We start from the raw sequence: 16,561 nt of genomic DNA, 5'->3' as shown, positions 1-16,561 counted from the left end.
TTTCTAATTTATCCTTATGCATTCTATGTATTATTGTTCTCATGCATTTTATATATTTCATAATAGTTAACTTTTAACAAAAATTATAATTTCCTAATGATTCGTATAAATTAAATAATAACAGAGATATATACTAATAAACTCATACAGCAAAAAATAATTAATAGGGGAAATATTAGTCCTCCTCCTGCGCAACGCGCAGGCCGTCTGACTAGTTACTTAAAAGCCTCTCTATTCTTAATAAATAGCTGTCGAAGTTCTTTGACTTTCGACCCATTTAAGCGATGCGCTACTCGTTCACAGAGGGAGTAGATTTACCAAATTGCCACTCTCTTCTTTCTTAAATGTTAAATGGAAAGGCAGAGGAACCGGGATTCGCATCGTAGTACCCGACAGCGCGTCATCTCAGCACAGAGAGGAACTTCTCCCGTAAAAATGTTGTAATTTTCCAGGCGGATTCTTAAACAACAACGTTCTAGTTCTAGGATACTGCTACTGCTAGGTACTAATATCGCACGAGGTAAATACTGAATACTGGAGTACTAATTAGCCGGTAGTTAAGTTTGGTGGAAGAAATAGGAAAATATTATTGTTATGGATTACGATTTTAGGAACAGAAAGAACCCCCCGCCTTACGATTCTCAAATTCCGATGCACCGCCCCGCCACCGGGCCCTCCTCCACCCATCCGACGTACGGTAATCCCTCCCTCTACCCTAAGGTAGGCCAACTTCCTGGTGTCCCTGGTCGGAACCCCTCTTTTCATCATCCCACCCCGTCTCCGCCATCTGCCGCTCGTAAGTTCGCCGCTCAACCCCATTCCGGACTCATTTCGTGATTTTTGTTTCCCGAATTTCTGATTTGTTGCCTTCTTTTGTCTTGTGAATTTGGTTAATCCGCAGCTGGAATTGGGATTAGGGTTGCTTTGAAGCCTGAGTATCGGATTTCACCACCGGTATGATGTTCATATGCTGATATTGTAGGGTTCCTTATTTTTTTTAAAAATTTCTTTGTGTTTATTGTGGGAATGACTTAGATCGTGATAGCTTCCTTTTGCTGCATAATTTTCGAAGTTAAGAAAAATGATATTGGTCTTGCTGGGTGATCCATGAAATTATTGTTTAGAGAAGATATAGACTTCGCTTCCTCTAATGGTGCCTTTGATAATAATAATAATAATGGGTTCGGAATTTATGATCTTCCTTATCCTTTTAATTTTTAGAACCCCATATTTATTTTGGGCTTTTCAGGACACTTATTGCATTTCGTCTTCAATTGCCCTGTGTATATGTAGTATTGTTGATCATTTTGTATTTTGTTAGCCTCATTTATCCCCTCAAATTGGAGATATTCCTCGAAGCAATTTCCTCTTTGATTTTGAATTTGAGAGGAAGGTTTTGGCTGAAGCAGAGAAAGAAAGCCAAAACTGGAGCAGGCTGGGGCTAGAAAATCTTCCATCTAAAACGCCAGAGGCAACATCTTCTCTGGTATGTTCTCTTTTGAGTTAATACTGTTTGATGAGCTGGTACTTGTACCTTTCATTCTTTATGGCAGTCATGGCATGGCCCCTTACTATTACACCCTCCCTCCTCCCTTACTCCCTCCCCGTCTTGAGTGTATATATTAGCATTTGCTAGCTGTTTATACATGCGCTTGAACCCTCAGTGGGTTATCTTCCCATGTTTCCATGCAAAGGCCTTTGCTTCTTTGTTGGGTGAATGAGGCTCTTTTGGAAAATTTCAATTGCAGGGCTCCACACCAGACTCGGTAGTGAGCAAATATATTGCATCAGGTCTAAGCAGGGAGGCTGTGCATGTAGCAGTTGCAAATTATGGAGACAATCCAAACAAGGTATCTTTTCCTCGACCATTTTAATTCTTTGGTTTCTTGCATATAGATGGATGTATGCTAATTTTACCTTCCAGCGCTTAAGTCTTCACTTTCTAGAGAAATGAGTCACAATTAGTGTTTTGGAGAGGGGACATTTTCTGGCGGATCCTGAGGTTTAATTTCCCTTATCTGCTGCTAGCATGATTTTTTTTTGATAAACTATGACCCCATCGACATTAGCTATGGCTGAATAAGATTCTGTAGTTTCTTCAATATAAAGAAACAGCTTTTGTGATCTGCAGAGCAGTTTACAGAACGTTATTCAACTTGTTTCAGGTCAGGGAATTTGCCAACGGCTATGCCCTCTTGCGAGAAATGGGATTCTCATCAAATAATGTTGCAGAAGCTCTGCTCATGTATGACAATGACACAGACAAGGCATTGGCACACTTTCTTAACAGTTCATCCTAGTTGTGGTTGTGCCATACTTTGTTGGGTTGTCAAACATTTAGGTTGTTGAGGAAAGTGAAAAGAGAGATGTTTGGAACATACTATAAAATTCACTGTAAAGTAACAAAAAAATGAATTACTTGCCTCTGTATAATTCGCATTATAATTTATAAGTTTCTGAATTGCACTCACGGAAGACAAATTTTGTAATAGGCCCCTTCATTGCCAAATTCCACTATTCTCCAGTCCCTGGATGTCTAAAGGTTCTCCATCCAGATGTTGCCTGGATATTGCATGCCATCACATGTCATCAAGAACAAATATAGCACAGCATTCTTAGCAGCAACTCCCCAGCTTAAGTACGAAACTTGCTCAAATTAGAGTATCTAAAGGAGGCCAAAGCCGTTGGATAAGTCAAATACGTAAGAAGATATCTCATAATCTTTTGAACAAAATGATCAGAGAAGATTCAAGATTAGAGGGAAAGGTTTTAAACTCCTTAATTTAATACAGAAGGGTACGTTCTCTCTTAAGAGTGGGAGAGTACCTTGAACAAACGATGGTTACCTAATAAAGGACAAAGCGTTGAATGCATACTCCAACAGGGTAGGATAGGATGGTATGCATCTGATTATCCGAGATGTGTGACAGCTTCATTGCACGAGCAAAGATGAAACTAAATGGGAGGAATATTGAAGATTCTCGTGTATTCACTACGTATCTCTATTTTTTGATAGCATATTTACTAAATTGATTTATGTTAAGCCAATAGTACAAATATTGAATCATAAGTCATAGTAACAAACACGAAAAGACAATAAAAATTAAGAATATATCCAATAAAACGGTGCACTATGCAAGGACGCCAGATGGCGCATAGGGAAGCTACATTGCATAGATCATCTACATCAGTCTACAATAACAACTGCCGGTTTAACAACACGATTTTGTTAACCAAGAGTCACCTGAGAAGCAGGATCACAAACCAAAGATGTGGTCACCACCAAATATAGCAGCACTAAACTGTCTCGTGTTCAAGTCATTCCCATCCAATGCAGAACCAAACCTATCCAGCCACTGAGTGGGGCTAGGGTTCTCAGGCTCCTCCACCCACTCAGAAGTCATATCTATGTCATCAAGTTGAATGGGATCTACTTCCAAAGGCCTTGATGCAAGAGATCTAGCTAGCTTGAGATTGTAATGTATATATACAAGGTCATTCAATGTTTCCTTGTCAATTTTATTGCGCTTCTCCGAATGAAGTTGCTTGAATGTACTCCAGTTCCGCTCAAAAGTAAAAATGCTACAGACCTGGCTAAGTATTCGTATGGCAACCCGTTGCAACACGGGAGCAGCATCACCATACTGTTCCCACCAAATCCCTGCAGTGCATTGGCCATACATTTCTAATCAGATATATATCAAGGCGATCACTTTTTAAGTGAAAAGAGGAAAGTAGCTAAGCTTCTTCCAATGGCTGAATTGGAAGAAACTTGTGACATGGTGGTACACACAAACACGTCATTATTCCCCAGGTTCAGTATTTAGACCTCAGCTTTTTCCTGCAGTTTCTTTAAGACTCAGAGATAGTTATGGTCTGCAGAAGAGGTCTAAAGTTTGAAAATACCTTTCAGTTAAAAAAACAAAGGTGCAGTAATTTGCTGAAAGGGAAAAGATGAGTTTAGTATACACCAATTGGAAGTGCACTGACAAGTGGCATAGAAACAGAAATTGGAACTAGTATAATGCCTTCTGTGTTTCAAATTTGGCTTCAGGGCTACCACTTTGGTTTTATAATTGATTCAAGATAAGACAGGTTCTACATCATATAACCGAAGCTCAATTTGAATATATGTAAATGCTGGAACTAATCATTTAAGAGGAGAAAGATATGATGAAGGCTCCTACAAAATGGGCTCCAACAACAACACCCCCCCCCCCACTCCTCTGCCTGCCTTGTTCAAGTAGTTCAATAGTTAAGGGGTGTAGTGAAAAAAGTTTTTGGGGAAGAGATCCTTAAGAGCAAAGATATTCCATCCTGCAAGACAGTTCTATTATTTGGCAAAGTCAGTATAAAAACAACAAATATCAGTTCAGGAATGTACAAGAAGTATCTATTTGGCCAGTAAAGTGAAAACATTCAAGAAAAAATGGTGTTTTTCGCATCATTACTTTTGAGCAAGACAGGAGCTTTCAGTAGCTCCTGAAGAGCTCTCATGATCAATTGAAGTGACCAACATGCTTGGGATGCAAACGGCCCTATGAAATTAGCACATGTTTATGAACTTCTCCTGACCAGTAAAATCATTCCGTAAGAAGCCAACTATTTTCTAATTTTTTCAACTTTTTTCTTTGGCCAGTCTTAGAAACTCTCTCTCCAAATTCCTAAGCACAAGTTGCTCCTATTTTGATAGAGATTGCAAGTATAAAACCCTATACTTGTACTACATGCCAACAAGATAAGTTCTTCACAAAGTAGTTTTGGGAATCTCAAATGTCTGATATGATCTACCCTGTTGAACTCAAAGATTAGATCTCTAACTTTGTATTATCTGCAATGTTATGGATGTTAATAAATAAAGATTCATTTGCTTCACTGCTGAGAGGTTTTTGTCAATAAAAACAATGGAATGCCCTGAGAGATAAACAACCACTCAACTGCTGTGATATACGAGTGTCCAAAAAAGCAAGAGAAAAAAATTGCAAAGAAAATAAAAGCAACGATACCTGGTGTAACAGTATCAATTGCTTCCCTTGCGAGATTACAACCAAACATCCCAGATGCCCTGGTAAATAAAAGAATTTGATTGGTAATATCTCGTCTTAATTCTGGCGTGGGGAGTAATTTCTCCAAGACTCTGAAAAAATCTTCTTTTATAGAGCCAAGAAACTTGACCTCTGGATTATACTGGATGCTAGGATTCAAAAAAGCAGCAGCAGAATGTAAAGGTGAATGGAGGTTGTTCTGCCACTTCTTGTCAACTATATCTAGAAAAGTACTGCATTTAATCTCATCCATAATGTAGTAAGTTCTGATTGACTCTTTTGCTTTAGTCATCAATTCGTAAATGTACCCCACTGCAGGCTTCCCTCCAAAAACTTCCCTCATGACTTTCAAGAAGGGTTCAGAAACAGCAACACATTCCTCAACTGCCCTCCAGAAATCATTATCATCAAGAATGCCAACACAGGTTATGCTTTGAGACTTATTTGCATAAGCTGAATTTGCAGAAAATTCAGGGCTATTGAACATATGTTTCAGTTTTGACCTCTGTTTCAGGATAGATTGCAAGGAGAGAAAGTCAGAAACAGGCTTTGTGATGCCAGACTTAATGATCTCCTGTCCTCCGGTGTACTTTTTCATAAGATTCAGAACAGTCGAAGTGTTATATATAAACTTTGAGATAGCCTGTGCCTGCAAGATACATCTGTTAACCCAATCTACTTTGGAGAACTCCTCCAGGATTGAATTTAGACATTGCCAAGCACAAGGAGAAACAAATATACTACCATAGTTCTGAAGAATATGGTTTACCAAACCAGTGCAATTAAGAGTATCATCCACAATAATCTGCACAACATTGTCTTGGCCAAAATCTTGAATTACAGAGTCAAATAAATCGGTAAGGCACTTGATATTCTTGTAATATGACGATGCATCTACTGATTTGTGGAAAAAAGTTTTAGAAGGCGAAGAGACTAAAAAATTAATCAAAGCTCTAGATTTGTTATCTGTCCATGTTTCAGCGATTACTGTACAACCTGTCATGGCCCATTCTTTCTCAATATCTTTAGATTCTAAGCTTAATTCAGACTTGATCCTCTCTAACCAGATAGTCTTGAGAGAATCAGAGGATGGCCCTATGAACCCACTGCCACACTTTCCTATTGCATCAATCATTTGTTGATAAGATGAAGAACGAGCCACGCCAAAATCCAGTTTATTTTCAAAAAAGAATACGGCGATACTTCTCTCTGCATTTTCTTGGTCACTAGCTGGGGAGGAACCTATGGGCATCACAGATGGAAAAACTTTCACCACTGGAGGAGGTGCTTCCAAAGTGATTGAACCTTTACCCATGGAAGCGCTGATAGGAGGTTTCGCTTCTGCTAGCTTCTGTTTCTTGGGAAGGGGAATTTCCTTTCCCTCTTCCTTTACCGCTATAATAGCTCTGACCCTGTCAGTAACATCATCCCTCACTTTGCTGCATGGATTTACACCTTTACTGGGAAGTCTAGACAGATGATGCTTTAATCTACTAATGCCACCATTCAACACTCTAAGGCAGAACTTGCATCTCACTTTGTTTCCGTCTAACTTTTCGGCATACTCCCAGCATACATCTTTTTCTCGAACCACTGCCACAGAAGAAACTTTGATAATTTGGTCCATGTACGTTACTAAGCAGGTGCACACGCGCATTAATCACGGTACTACACACAAATCATCAGGAATTTTAGATATTAGGCCATTATGGAGCGTGACAACTCCATTAAAGCTTACAGAGTGGACAGGCAACAAAATTAGCAAGTAAAGCTGCAATCTTCGATCCCCTATTGGCGAAAAAAGAAAAAAAAATTCTGACACCATCAAGATTCGGCAATCAAATGCTTAACACGCAGGCATGAACTTTGAAGATCATATTCATGCAAAATGTGATAGAATTTTAAATTAGGAAAAGAGACAGCTTACTGATACAGAAGATGCTTTACTCTGACCTCTCCTTACCTAAAGAAGCAACAATGAATTGAATGATATATATGACAAGCGGGAAAAACAAATACAGACAAAGTTGGTAAACAAATTCATATAACAACCACCATATCCAGCTGAAGAAGGTATTATGAGAGACAACAATGCATTCAAAGCATCTCCGACCATGAGACAAAAATATTGCCACAAACAGCACAGAAATGCAGTATTAACTGAAGCAAAGCAGAGTAGCGTGTGCATACGAAGTCACATTGACACAAATCATAAGTTATCATCAAAAAAATTAGATGAGTTCAACTTTGTAGAGAAGCTCATTGGACATGGATAAGCTAATGCCAAGAGACGCCAGTCATGGATCATCATCTACTACTTTGACAGACTACATTAGTATTACGAAAAAGTGCCATGGTTATCAACATCGAGCTAGATTTTGCACACGTCATCATATAGTATTACGAATTTCAGTTGTAACACGAATTTTACTTTTCATCAGCAGTCTCAGCTTTGGTCCATGAACAGACATCATTAGTATTTTAAGACAGCAATGTATCGGATTAGAACAATGATATTCGTCTTGTTCATCTGCGGCAATTTCGTCCAATCAAATTGAGCACATAATATTTCAGCTAACAAGTTATTTTATTACATATTAAGATTCCTTATCATCAAGATGCAACGCAAAAAATAGCAGCTTTCTATTTCACATCTTTCTCCTCCGCATTAACAGGACGTAAAAATGCCAAAAATTTCCAGTAATATGCTCATCTCATGTTCGCTTTTTCGCTTCGAATAATAAAAGCACGAGATTTCTCTGGAATATGGGAAGCTTTCTGCGTTTTCTCTCTAAACCAAGCAGAGCTTTATTCAGACAAAGATCCAGAAGAAAAAGAAAACATAAAGAAAGAGAAAATAGCGAGATAGACGCAGATATGGAAATGGAACTTACGTGGAGAGAGAGGATTTCATCGAGTCCTAATCTCTTATCGGTGGAGAGAAAAGCGGATTTTGCAGAGTTTAGAGATCTTTTTTGGTATATCGCGATATTTTGAAATCTGTAACTAGGGCTTTTCTTCTTGTATTTTGGATATTTTAACTTCTCCTTTTATGAATGGGTTTAAATAGCAGACGATATCTCGCGGTGGTCTTATTTTATTCGCCCCAGACGCAGTAATAAAGTATGGGGAAAAAGGCGCAGTAATACGGAATGGAATAAAAAAAAGGTGACAAGGGAAGCTTCTCTCTTTCAATATCAGAGCCAGGTTTCGATCCTGGGACCTGTGGGTTATGGGCCCACCACGCTTCCGCTGCGCCACTCTGATTATTGATCGAATTATCCTGATTTTTAATAATTGAAGACATGGAAAAGGGCGATAGCGAGCCTCCCGGCTGCTTTGAGCAGTGCAATCTGACTTCTGAATCATATTAACAAATTAATTATCTATTTGTCGGTGATTGAGACGTTCGAAAAACAAAACGAGAATTAAACCAGTTACTTGGACGTTGCTACCCTTTCTGTGAAAAGCATTTTCTTTCGACGGTATAAATTTTGTGATTGACAATAATGCTCTTAATCTCCAGTTGTAAAATTTGGAACAAAAGAAAATCAAAGGAAACTGCTATTGTAATGATCCAAAGAATTGATAATATACAAACTAATTTGACAGGTCTTGCAATAGATTTCAAACTAAAGGACAGAGACTTTAGGAGTAGCCGCCCAAATGGCTGCGGATCTTGCAATAGATTAAATTGATTTCAGGTCTGCTTATTATTTAATTTGTATCTTGACTGTTATGAAATTTGACAGCCGTAGCATTTAGTTTATTTTGACTTAAAATGTGTTAATTTTAAAGTTAAGCTTGATTTTAAAGCAGCTTTGCTTTTGCTTGTCAATAAATTAAAGACAGATATTTTCCCCCCCAAATCCCCACTTCTAACCCGCTTCAAGCAAACAAGAACCAATGCCACCCAATTTATAATTATGAATTAATCTTCTATACACTAATAACAACAGCGTATACATTTTTATTATTGGATTGATGACATATAATGTAAATTTGAATTTAAAATTCAAATTTTATACATATGTCGTGTATCCAACCGTAATAGCATATACATTGTCGGTATACATAAAATTTACTCTATAATTATCGTTCGAAAATATTTTGATTTCCACGCGTCATATAAGTTTCATGGTACAGCACTAAAGTTGTAAGTTTCACGGTACAATACAATAGAGTTGACAAGAGGAAGTTGGAGAACAAGGAAAACTTAAAACGGCAACTGGACTTTGGGGAAGAGGCAATGGGAGGATTCGAACTTCTCCCGGGAATGATATACAGGCAGCATCAAGAGTTTTTAATGGTAAATCGAATTGTTTGCAAATATATTCGTGCCAAGTTGCTCGAGTTTGAAGAAAATTTGATTAAATAATGAACGAATTGAACACGAATATCAATATTATATTTGATTAATAATCGAACCGAACACGAATTTGATTATGAATTATTTGAATAGTTCACGCATATATAATTATAAAGAATAGACAAATGCATTTAATTTTATTAAATATATATTATAAATTTCTCAAAAAGTAATTATAAATAAAAATAGTATTATTTATTTTTTAAAGCAAAAAATACAATAAGCTTATTCTAGATCATGTATTTTTTTTAAAGATATTATTAAATCATTTTCAAACTCACGTTCGGGCTAAAGTTTGAACTGGGATTCGGCTAATTTATTTTAACGAGTCGATCTCGAATTTAAACTCAAATATTCACATAAGTTATTGAGTTGACTTCGAACAATAATATTTGGACCAGTTTATACAGTAAACAAAGCAAACCTGAACAAGAAGTATCCACTATCATTCAGCGTGTTAAAACTTTAGGCAGCAACTAGCAATAATTGTCCTTGCGTTAAATTTAGAGAGAGAGAAGGGAAGTTATGTCTGGTACCGATCAGCTCCGCCTTGGTAGTCTCTAATTTAATGCACCGGACGCCGGATGGTGACTGTCAACGCCAGCAGAATGAGTCTCAAGTCGAACTTTACAGTTTGGCATTGTCCATATAATGGAGTGTGGCCAAAAAAGACAGTGTTCCACATCAAGGCTAAGGTTAGCTACTTTTAGGCCTTGTTTGGATTGCAGTTTTTCATCGAAAAATTACGTTGTTTTCCGTGATCACATTTCCCTATTACCTTTTTCCCTCACATACATCACATCGCTACAGTAATTTTTCCATGAAAAATCATGAAAAATGCAATCCAAACACAATCTTAAGTTTTAACCATGGCTCAGTCGTACCAAGATCTTCTATGATGATTAGTGCAAGCGATGCTTCGCTTCCCGAGTTTCCTTTATCAGCATTTTTGTCCCCATTCTTCCGCCACCGAAAAAATAATGATAATAAAAATAAAATAAAATAAAATAAAATAAAGAGACGCATTTCTTCAAGGATTAATTTTATATACATGATACATGTGTAAAATTTAAATTAAAATTTAAAATTTGCTCATGTGTCATCCATCCAACTATAATAATATATACATTAATAATGTATATAAAATTTAATCTTTCTTCAATTGCATATGATGTTTTGCATGCACGTAACACTGTATCCTTTGCTCCGCACAGGGAGTCGACGCTGGGACAAGTAAGGGAAAATAGGAGCTCAAAAAATTACATCCATTATCATACTCTATAAAAGTTGAAATAATATATTTTATGGCCTAATTGATTACTATATACAATACTCTTTAATAAAAAAAAGTAAATCTTATTTACTAATAGTGTGTACTCTATTATAATTTGATCGTTCATGACGCATGTGTAAAAATTAAATTTTAAACCTAAATTTTAGATAATTGTTCTTCATTCAATACACAATAATGTTAACATAAAAAAGATTAATTCTAAAACAAAACCCCTTTTATGGAATTAGGTGAAGAGGAGAAAGAAAGAGGACATTTCATCACGCGCAGAAATTGGCGTGTGACGAATGACCCTCGTCGCTTGCGTCTCTCTAAATCCTTCTTCATTTTCTGCCTTACCCTTATCAGTTACAGAGAAGCAGCACTAGGCAGAAGATCATTATAAAACCACCATAGACGTATAGTTTACCTAATAAAGTTTACTTCCCCATGTTTGTCTTCCATTGACCACTCCAAAGTCCAACCCCCAATCAATTAGTGATGTGATTACTTTTTAGAACGCAGCTGACAAGGTCGAGCTTTCGTCCCCACCGCCTAGCACCCAGCCACCACCAGCCAGCCGCAATCCCATATTATCACAATTTTCAACGCCGGTAAACTTCTCCTCATATGCACTAAAGAGAATTGCAATTTCGAATCTAAATATTTGGGGGTATAATTGCTTCTAATCTTTAAAGTTTAAACGAAAGCAAGTTCTAAATGTTTTAATTTTTTAAAGCATGTTTAGTCCTAATAACTGATTTTTACTAATTATATATGAAATCAAGGCGCGGGCCGTCAACTATTTTTTTTTTTAAAAAAATTGATAAAGTATTAATAGCCAGAATCTGTAATAAAAGAAAACTAATTATTCACATTCTGATCACGTGAGCAATCAGTTTATAATTCTTTTTTTTTTTTTTTGGTGAAGCGAATTTTTGTAATCTGAGCTAAAGAGGATACACTAATGTGATCATCATGTGAGTAATTAGTCTTTTTTTTTAACTAAAAATTATAGTATATTTTGTAAAAAAAAAAAAAAAAGGAATTACTAGCACATGACCAAATGACAGCAATAATTGGTAAAAATTAATCAATGAGACTATATATTTTAAAAAATTACCAAAACATTTAAAATTATATTTACTTTCGTTCAAATTTTAAGAATTAAACGTGCTCATGCTCTAAACATTTAATACCAAAATTGAAATTGTCCGTGTACAGTATTTATTACTCCTGCTACTTTGGAATACTTGATAAATCTAAATTTGATTTTTTCAAAAAAAAAAAAAAGAAAAAAGAAAGAAACCTATCTAAATTTGATGCTGTATGCGTACGTGATCTCAGTTGCAGCGGTAACTTGGGCGCTCCTTTCGTCTCGAAACGCACGTTGTTTGGTTTTGTCAGCACATGCAAGTTCCACCCTTCTCGCTCCCTCCCACTGAAAACCCACGAATAATTAACTTTTAAAATTTCCCCCATCTTTCTTTCCTATCGCACCCGCAACTCGCAAGCAACTGAGCTAAGTCACCACACTTTCAGGGCCATTCATTGCTCATTTTTGCGTGTGTTTCCGCACTCGCCCAATCATTTTCGCTTCCGCGAGCATTTACTCTTCACGTTCCATCTTTTCCTCTCTCTTCAGTCCCCATCGCTGGGCTGCTGGGCAGCTGGGGTTCTCCCTCATTTCTGCTCTCTGCAATCTCAAAAATTCTGGTCAGTTCATCCCTTTCTTCTTACAGAAGAGAAGAGATTATCATTTTTGTCTTGTTTGATTAGTGTCAATTTGTTGATTGCGTGTTAAGTCAGAAAAGGACGGAAGAATCAACAACCTCTTTATACCCGACTGTTTCACATATGCTTTGTAATTTTTTTCTTGATCAGACGTAATTGTACGACTATCTGTTATTTTTGAGTAGTTGACCAAAACGCTCCCCTGTGTCCATACATTAATGTTAATAAGTAGTGTGTTTTCTTCATGTGTTATTAGTGGTATTAAGCAACGGCTATGATAATTATTTTCGCAGAACTGATTTTCTTTATTGTCTGTAAAAAGTAGGTGCTACACTTAAAATCGGGGCCATATTCCCTGATTTTGCTAGCTTTTGCTTTTCGAATTCCTGTATGCAGTGATGGAGAACGAGTAAAACATTCTTTGCTTGAGCCCTTCAATTTTGAGCTTAGGAGGGAGGAAGGAAGAAAGATGGGCATCAAGTTCATTTTCTTGGCGATTTTCTTGAGTGGGGCTCTGGTTTTGCTAGCCAGAAGCGAGCCCAGTGAAGATAAGCAAGCTCTCCTTGATTTCGCGAATAACATGTACCATTCACGGCCTTTGAATTGGGATGTGAGGACTTCTGCTTGCAATTTGTGGACTGGGGTCACATGTAATCATGATAAGTCGAGAATTATAGCCGTTAGATTGCCCGGATTCGGTTTTCGGGGCTCTGTTCCTTCCAATACTCTTGCCCGCTTATCGGCGCTTCAGATCTTGAGTCTAAGATCAAATGGTTTTAGTGGGCCTTTTCCTTCCGATCTTTCCAAGCTTGGCAACTTGACCTCGTTATATCTTCAGCTCAACAAGTTTCAAGGTCCACTCCCCCAGAATTTTTCGGTTTGGGAAAATCTTTCCGTTATTAATCTCTCGGATAATGCTTTTAACGGTAGCATCCCGGCCTCCATTTCCAATTTGACTCATCTGACCGCTTTAAATCTTTCTAACAATTCATTCTCGGGTGAAATCCCTGATCTCAATGTTCCGAGTCTCCAGCTTCTGGATCTTTCCAACAATAATCTCACTGGAAATGTGCCTCAATCCCTTACTAGATTCCCTAATTCTGCTTTTTCTGGTAATCAACTTGCGCCTGAAGTTTCATCACCGCCAGTTGTTCCTCCCAACGAGAAGCCAGAGAAGAAGTCCTCTAGAATTAGCGAACCTGCTGTTCTCGGAATTATAATTGGAGGTTCTTCTCTGGGGTTTGTGCTAATTGCTGTTCTGCTGATTATTTGCTATTCTAACAAGGAAGCGCAGCCTAAGGCACCAAAGAAGCCAAAGAAAGAAGTGTCACTTAAGAGAGAAAAGAAAACCATCTCAGCAAGTCAGGATGGAGATGGCAGGCTAGTATTCTTCGAGAATTGTAATCTTGCCTTTGACCTTGAAGATTTGTTGAGGGCTTCAGCTGAGGTGCTTGGGAAGGGATCATTTGGTACCACCTATAAAGCTGCATTGGAGGATGGAACAACAGTTGCTGTGAAGAGATTGAAGGAAGTCAGTGTTGGGAAACGAGAGTTTGAGCTCCAGATGGAGGCTGTTGGAAACGTAAGACATGAAAATGTTGCTCAATTGAGGGCATATTACTATTCCAAGGATGAGAAGCTCATGGTGTATGATTATTACGCTCAAGGGAGCGTGTCTGCGTTGCTGCACGGTATGTCAAACACTACTCTCGTGTTTCTGCTTGTATATATTGATTAGAACGAATTGTTTTAAGATGCTTTTCCCCCTAAATATTACAATTGTGTTGGTCTCTACATTACTTCATGTCAGGCATTTTACTCTTAGCAGCTTTTCCTTGACGCTGAGTTGATCTTAAAGGAATGCCTGTTGAAATTAATCACGAGTATTGGAATTGGGTATGATATAATAGAGCTGACTACTTTACCGGTTCCAGAGTTGAAGAGTTTATCTCACAGACATTAATAGTAGTTGATGTCAATATGCTCCTGTATGTGCTACAGATTTAGGAATCCAAATCTAACCTAGTTTCGATTATAACTGAAGGTTAGAAAATTGGTTACGTTCTGTCAGAAATGAAGTAGATAAGTAACTGCTACTTGTTCTTTTAAGAATGTAAAGAACGCTTCTGTATATGATGATCTCATATAAATTTGCTTTTGCCGTCAGGACTGAATAGATTTATATCAGTTACTCACCGGTTCATATATAAATTATTGCTGATTCATGCTAAAAAGTTGAGATCTATTTTTTCTGGAGTTGTGTTTCTCTGCAGAAACAATGGGAGGACGTATTGGTATGCTGGAGACTACTTGTTTGTCTGATAACATTTGTGTTGTTTTTGGTATTTTTTCAGCAAAAATGGGTGAGAAACGGATTCCTTTGGATTGGGAATCCCGTGTTAGGATTGCAACTGGGGCAGCGAGAGGTATTACTCATATACACTCGGAATGCGGTGGGAAACTTGTTCACGGAAACATGAAAGCTTCGAACATTTTCCTCAACTCCCAACAATATGGTTGTGTGTCTGATCTTGGCTTGGCAACACTAATCACTCCAATAGCCCCACCAGTCATGCGGACTGCAGGGTACCGTGCTCCGGAAGTGACGGACTCCCGGAAAGTCTCTCAAGCATCCGACGTCTACAGCTTTGGGGTGTTGCTGCTTGAACTTCTCACAGGAAAATCCCCTATACATGCTACTGGTGGCGATGAAGTTATCCACCTGGTCAGATGGGTTAATTCTGTTGTTCGCGAGGAGTGGACTGCTGAAGTGTTTGATGTAGAGCTTTTGAGGTTTCCTAATATAGAGGAGGAGATGGTGGAGATGTTACGAATAGGGATGACATGTGTGGCAAGAATGCCGGAGCAGAGACCAAAAATGAGTGATGTACTGAAGATGGTAGAGGATATGAGAAGAGTCAATACAGGAAATCCGCCATCTACTGAAACGAGGACGGAAGAATCAACTCCCGCCGCCCTTACACCGATTGCTGCGGATATAGCTTCGACTTCTGGTCAACAATAGTGTACCATTCTTACTTCAATTAAAGGAGTAAATATGCTGGTATTAATTTTTCTCCCATTATGTCTAATTGCTCAACTAGTGAGCTTTAATTAGTCGCATTGTTTGGTAGTACGTCCTTGTATCTTCTTTTGCTCGTCCAAGAATACCTGCCATGTAAAATGAGGTTGGTCAACTACTTTGCATTTCGTTGTTCTTAACTGCTATTTGCATGAAGATGCTGGATCACTCTCTCTCTCTCTCTCTCTCTCTCTCTCTCTCTCTCTCTCTCTCTCTCTCTCTCTCAAATATTGTACAAATGAGGTTAATTTGTCCTAGCTCTCCCAAGCAAAACATAGAATATGAAAAGGAAGATCATAAGTTGAGATACCATGTAAAAAAGAAGGCAATTACTTGGTTACTTTCGAACATCAATTTACAACCATCTATAAGCAGCCAAAAACCACATCTATGGTTCACTGCTCCTTCAAAATGTCAAGGCATATCAATGCTCCCGACTATACCTGGCAATTGGGAGGGTTGGATTGGATTTTTAGCATATCTATGCTCCCGACTATATCTGGCAATTGGGAGGGTTGGATTGGATTTTTATTTAAATGGGTTACACCAATCCGTTCAACTTTAGATTGGGTTAATTTTGAGTTGGATCATATTGGGTCATCTCAAACCTATGACCCAAATATGATCAAATATATTAATTAATAGATTTTGATACATAAACTCTCTTAAATATATTTTCACATAAAAACAACTTTTTCACACACATAAACACATAAATAGACATATTTTCACACACTAAAACACTTACAAATACAAATGCACACTTAAGAAGTGGGGCATATTGGTGTACTAGTATAACAAGAAGTGGGAAAGACACACATATGATATGGTATTTGCAAACTTTCTTGGATTGTTATTTTATCCCAAAAATTTTATAATGTTTTATTGAATGCATTTTTTAATTATTTTGTTATTATATATATATTAAATTGTTACAGTATGTTTTTTTTAATATAATTTTCAAAAAATAACAATCCAGATGGGCTTATATTTGATTACATGACAAAAGAAGAAGTGGCAAAAAATATTATGAAAGTAAAAGGAGTGGAATGCTCTAAATA

General features: G+C 37.5%; 3 protein-coding genes across 14 annotated transcripts; 2 read left to right on the top strand and 1 right to left on the bottom strand.

Annotated features, from left to right (window-relative positions):
* The first annotated feature begins 267 nt into the window (after nt 1–267).
* On the top strand, nt 268–2,470 carry LOC113724926 (uncharacterized). Of its 2 annotated transcripts, XM_072073353.1 has the most exons (6): nt 268–520; nt 612–796; nt 902–954; nt 1,322–1,486; nt 1,749–1,850; nt 2,166–2,470. In XM_072073353.1, exons 2-6 carry the CDS (start codon nt 652–654, stop codon nt 2,298–2,300), a joined length of 600 nt encoding a protein of 199 aa, XP_071929454.1. In that variant the 5' UTR covers nt 268–520; nt 612–651; the 3' UTR covers nt 2,301–2,470. The 2 variants fall into 2 exon arrangements, with proteins under 2 accessions (XP_071929454.1, XP_027103633.1); XM_027247832.2 differs by having other exon boundaries at nt 268–796.
* A 612-nt stretch (nt 2,471–3,082) lies between these two features.
* On the bottom strand, nt 3,083–8,092 carry LOC113724925 (uncharacterized). 9 transcript variants are annotated; one of them, XM_027247826.2, is made up of 4 exons: nt 7,940–8,092; nt 6,973–7,008; nt 5,007–6,833; nt 3,083–3,661 (listed from the first exon to the last, which is right to left on the bottom strand). In XM_027247826.2, exons 3-4 carry the CDS (start codon nt 6,700–6,702, stop codon nt 3,258–3,260), a joined length of 2,100 nt encoding a protein of 699 aa, XP_027103627.1. In that variant the 5' UTR covers nt 6,703–6,833; nt 6,973–7,008; nt 7,940–8,092; the 3' UTR covers nt 3,083–3,257. The 9 variants fall into 9 exon arrangements, with proteins under 9 accessions (XP_027103627.1, XP_071929452.1, XP_027103629.1 ...); XM_072073351.1 differs by having other exon boundaries at nt 5,007–6,713; XM_027247828.2 differs by having other exon boundaries at nt 5,007–6,638.
* Nucleotides 8,093–12,165: 4,073 nt separating this feature from the next.
* LOC113724924 (probable inactive receptor kinase At4g23740) lies at nt 12,166–15,668 on the top strand. Of its 3 annotated transcripts, none has more exons than XM_027247821.2 (3): nt 12,166–12,400; nt 12,744–14,109; nt 14,773–15,668. In XM_027247821.2, the coding sequence occupies exons 2-3, from the start codon at nt 12,888–12,890 to the stop codon at nt 15,441–15,443; spliced, it is 1,893 nt and encodes a 630-aa protein (XP_027103622.1). In that variant the 5' UTR covers nt 12,166–12,400; nt 12,744–12,887; the 3' UTR covers nt 15,444–15,668. The 3 variants fall into 3 exon arrangements, with proteins under 3 accessions (XP_027103622.1, XP_027103623.1, XP_027103624.1); XM_027247822.2 differs by having other exon boundaries at nt 12,741–14,109; XM_027247823.2 differs by having other exon boundaries at nt 12,178–12,400; nt 12,815–14,109.
* The last annotated feature ends 893 nt before the right edge of the window (nt 15,669–16,561 follow it).

This window comes from Coffea arabica, chromosome 2c (genome assembly GCF_036785885.1).
Source record: "Coffea arabica cultivar ET-39 chromosome 2c, Coffea Arabica ET-39 HiFi, whole genome shotgun sequence".
NCBI classification, from domain to species: domain Eukaryota; kingdom Viridiplantae; phylum Streptophyta; class Magnoliopsida; order Gentianales; family Rubiaceae; genus Coffea; species Coffea arabica.
Note: the sequence above shows the minus strand (reverse complement) of the source record. Positions and strands in the feature narration are given on the sequence as shown.

Coding starts and splice junctions, on each gene's coding strand:
- LOC113724924 (XM_027247821.2), top strand. CDS start 12,888: ATGGGCATCAAGTTCATTTTCTTGGCGATTTTCTTGAGTGGGGCTCTG. Junction 14,110..14,772: donor CGTGTCTGCGTTGCTGCACG/GTATGTCAAACA, acceptor GTATTTTTTCAG/CAAAAATGGGTGAGAAACGG.
- LOC113724926 (XM_027247832.2), top strand. CDS start 595: ATGGATTACGATTTTAGGAACAGAAAGAACCCCCCGCCTTACGATTCT. Junction 797..901: donor GTCTCCGCCATCTGCCGCTC/GTAAGTTCGCCG, acceptor GTTAATCCGCAG/CTGGAATTGGGATTAGGGTT. Junction 1,487..1,748: donor CAGAGGCAACATCTTCTCTG/GTATGTTCTCTT, acceptor TTTCAATTGCAG/GGCTCCACACCAGACTCGGT.
- LOC113724925 (XM_072073350.1), bottom strand. CDS start 6,702: ATGCGCGTGTGCACCTGCTTAGTAACGTACATGGACCAAATTATCAAA. Junction 3,662..5,006: donor AATTGATACTGTTACACCAG/GTATCGTTGCTT, acceptor AATGCACTGCAG/GGATTTGGTGGGAACAGTAT.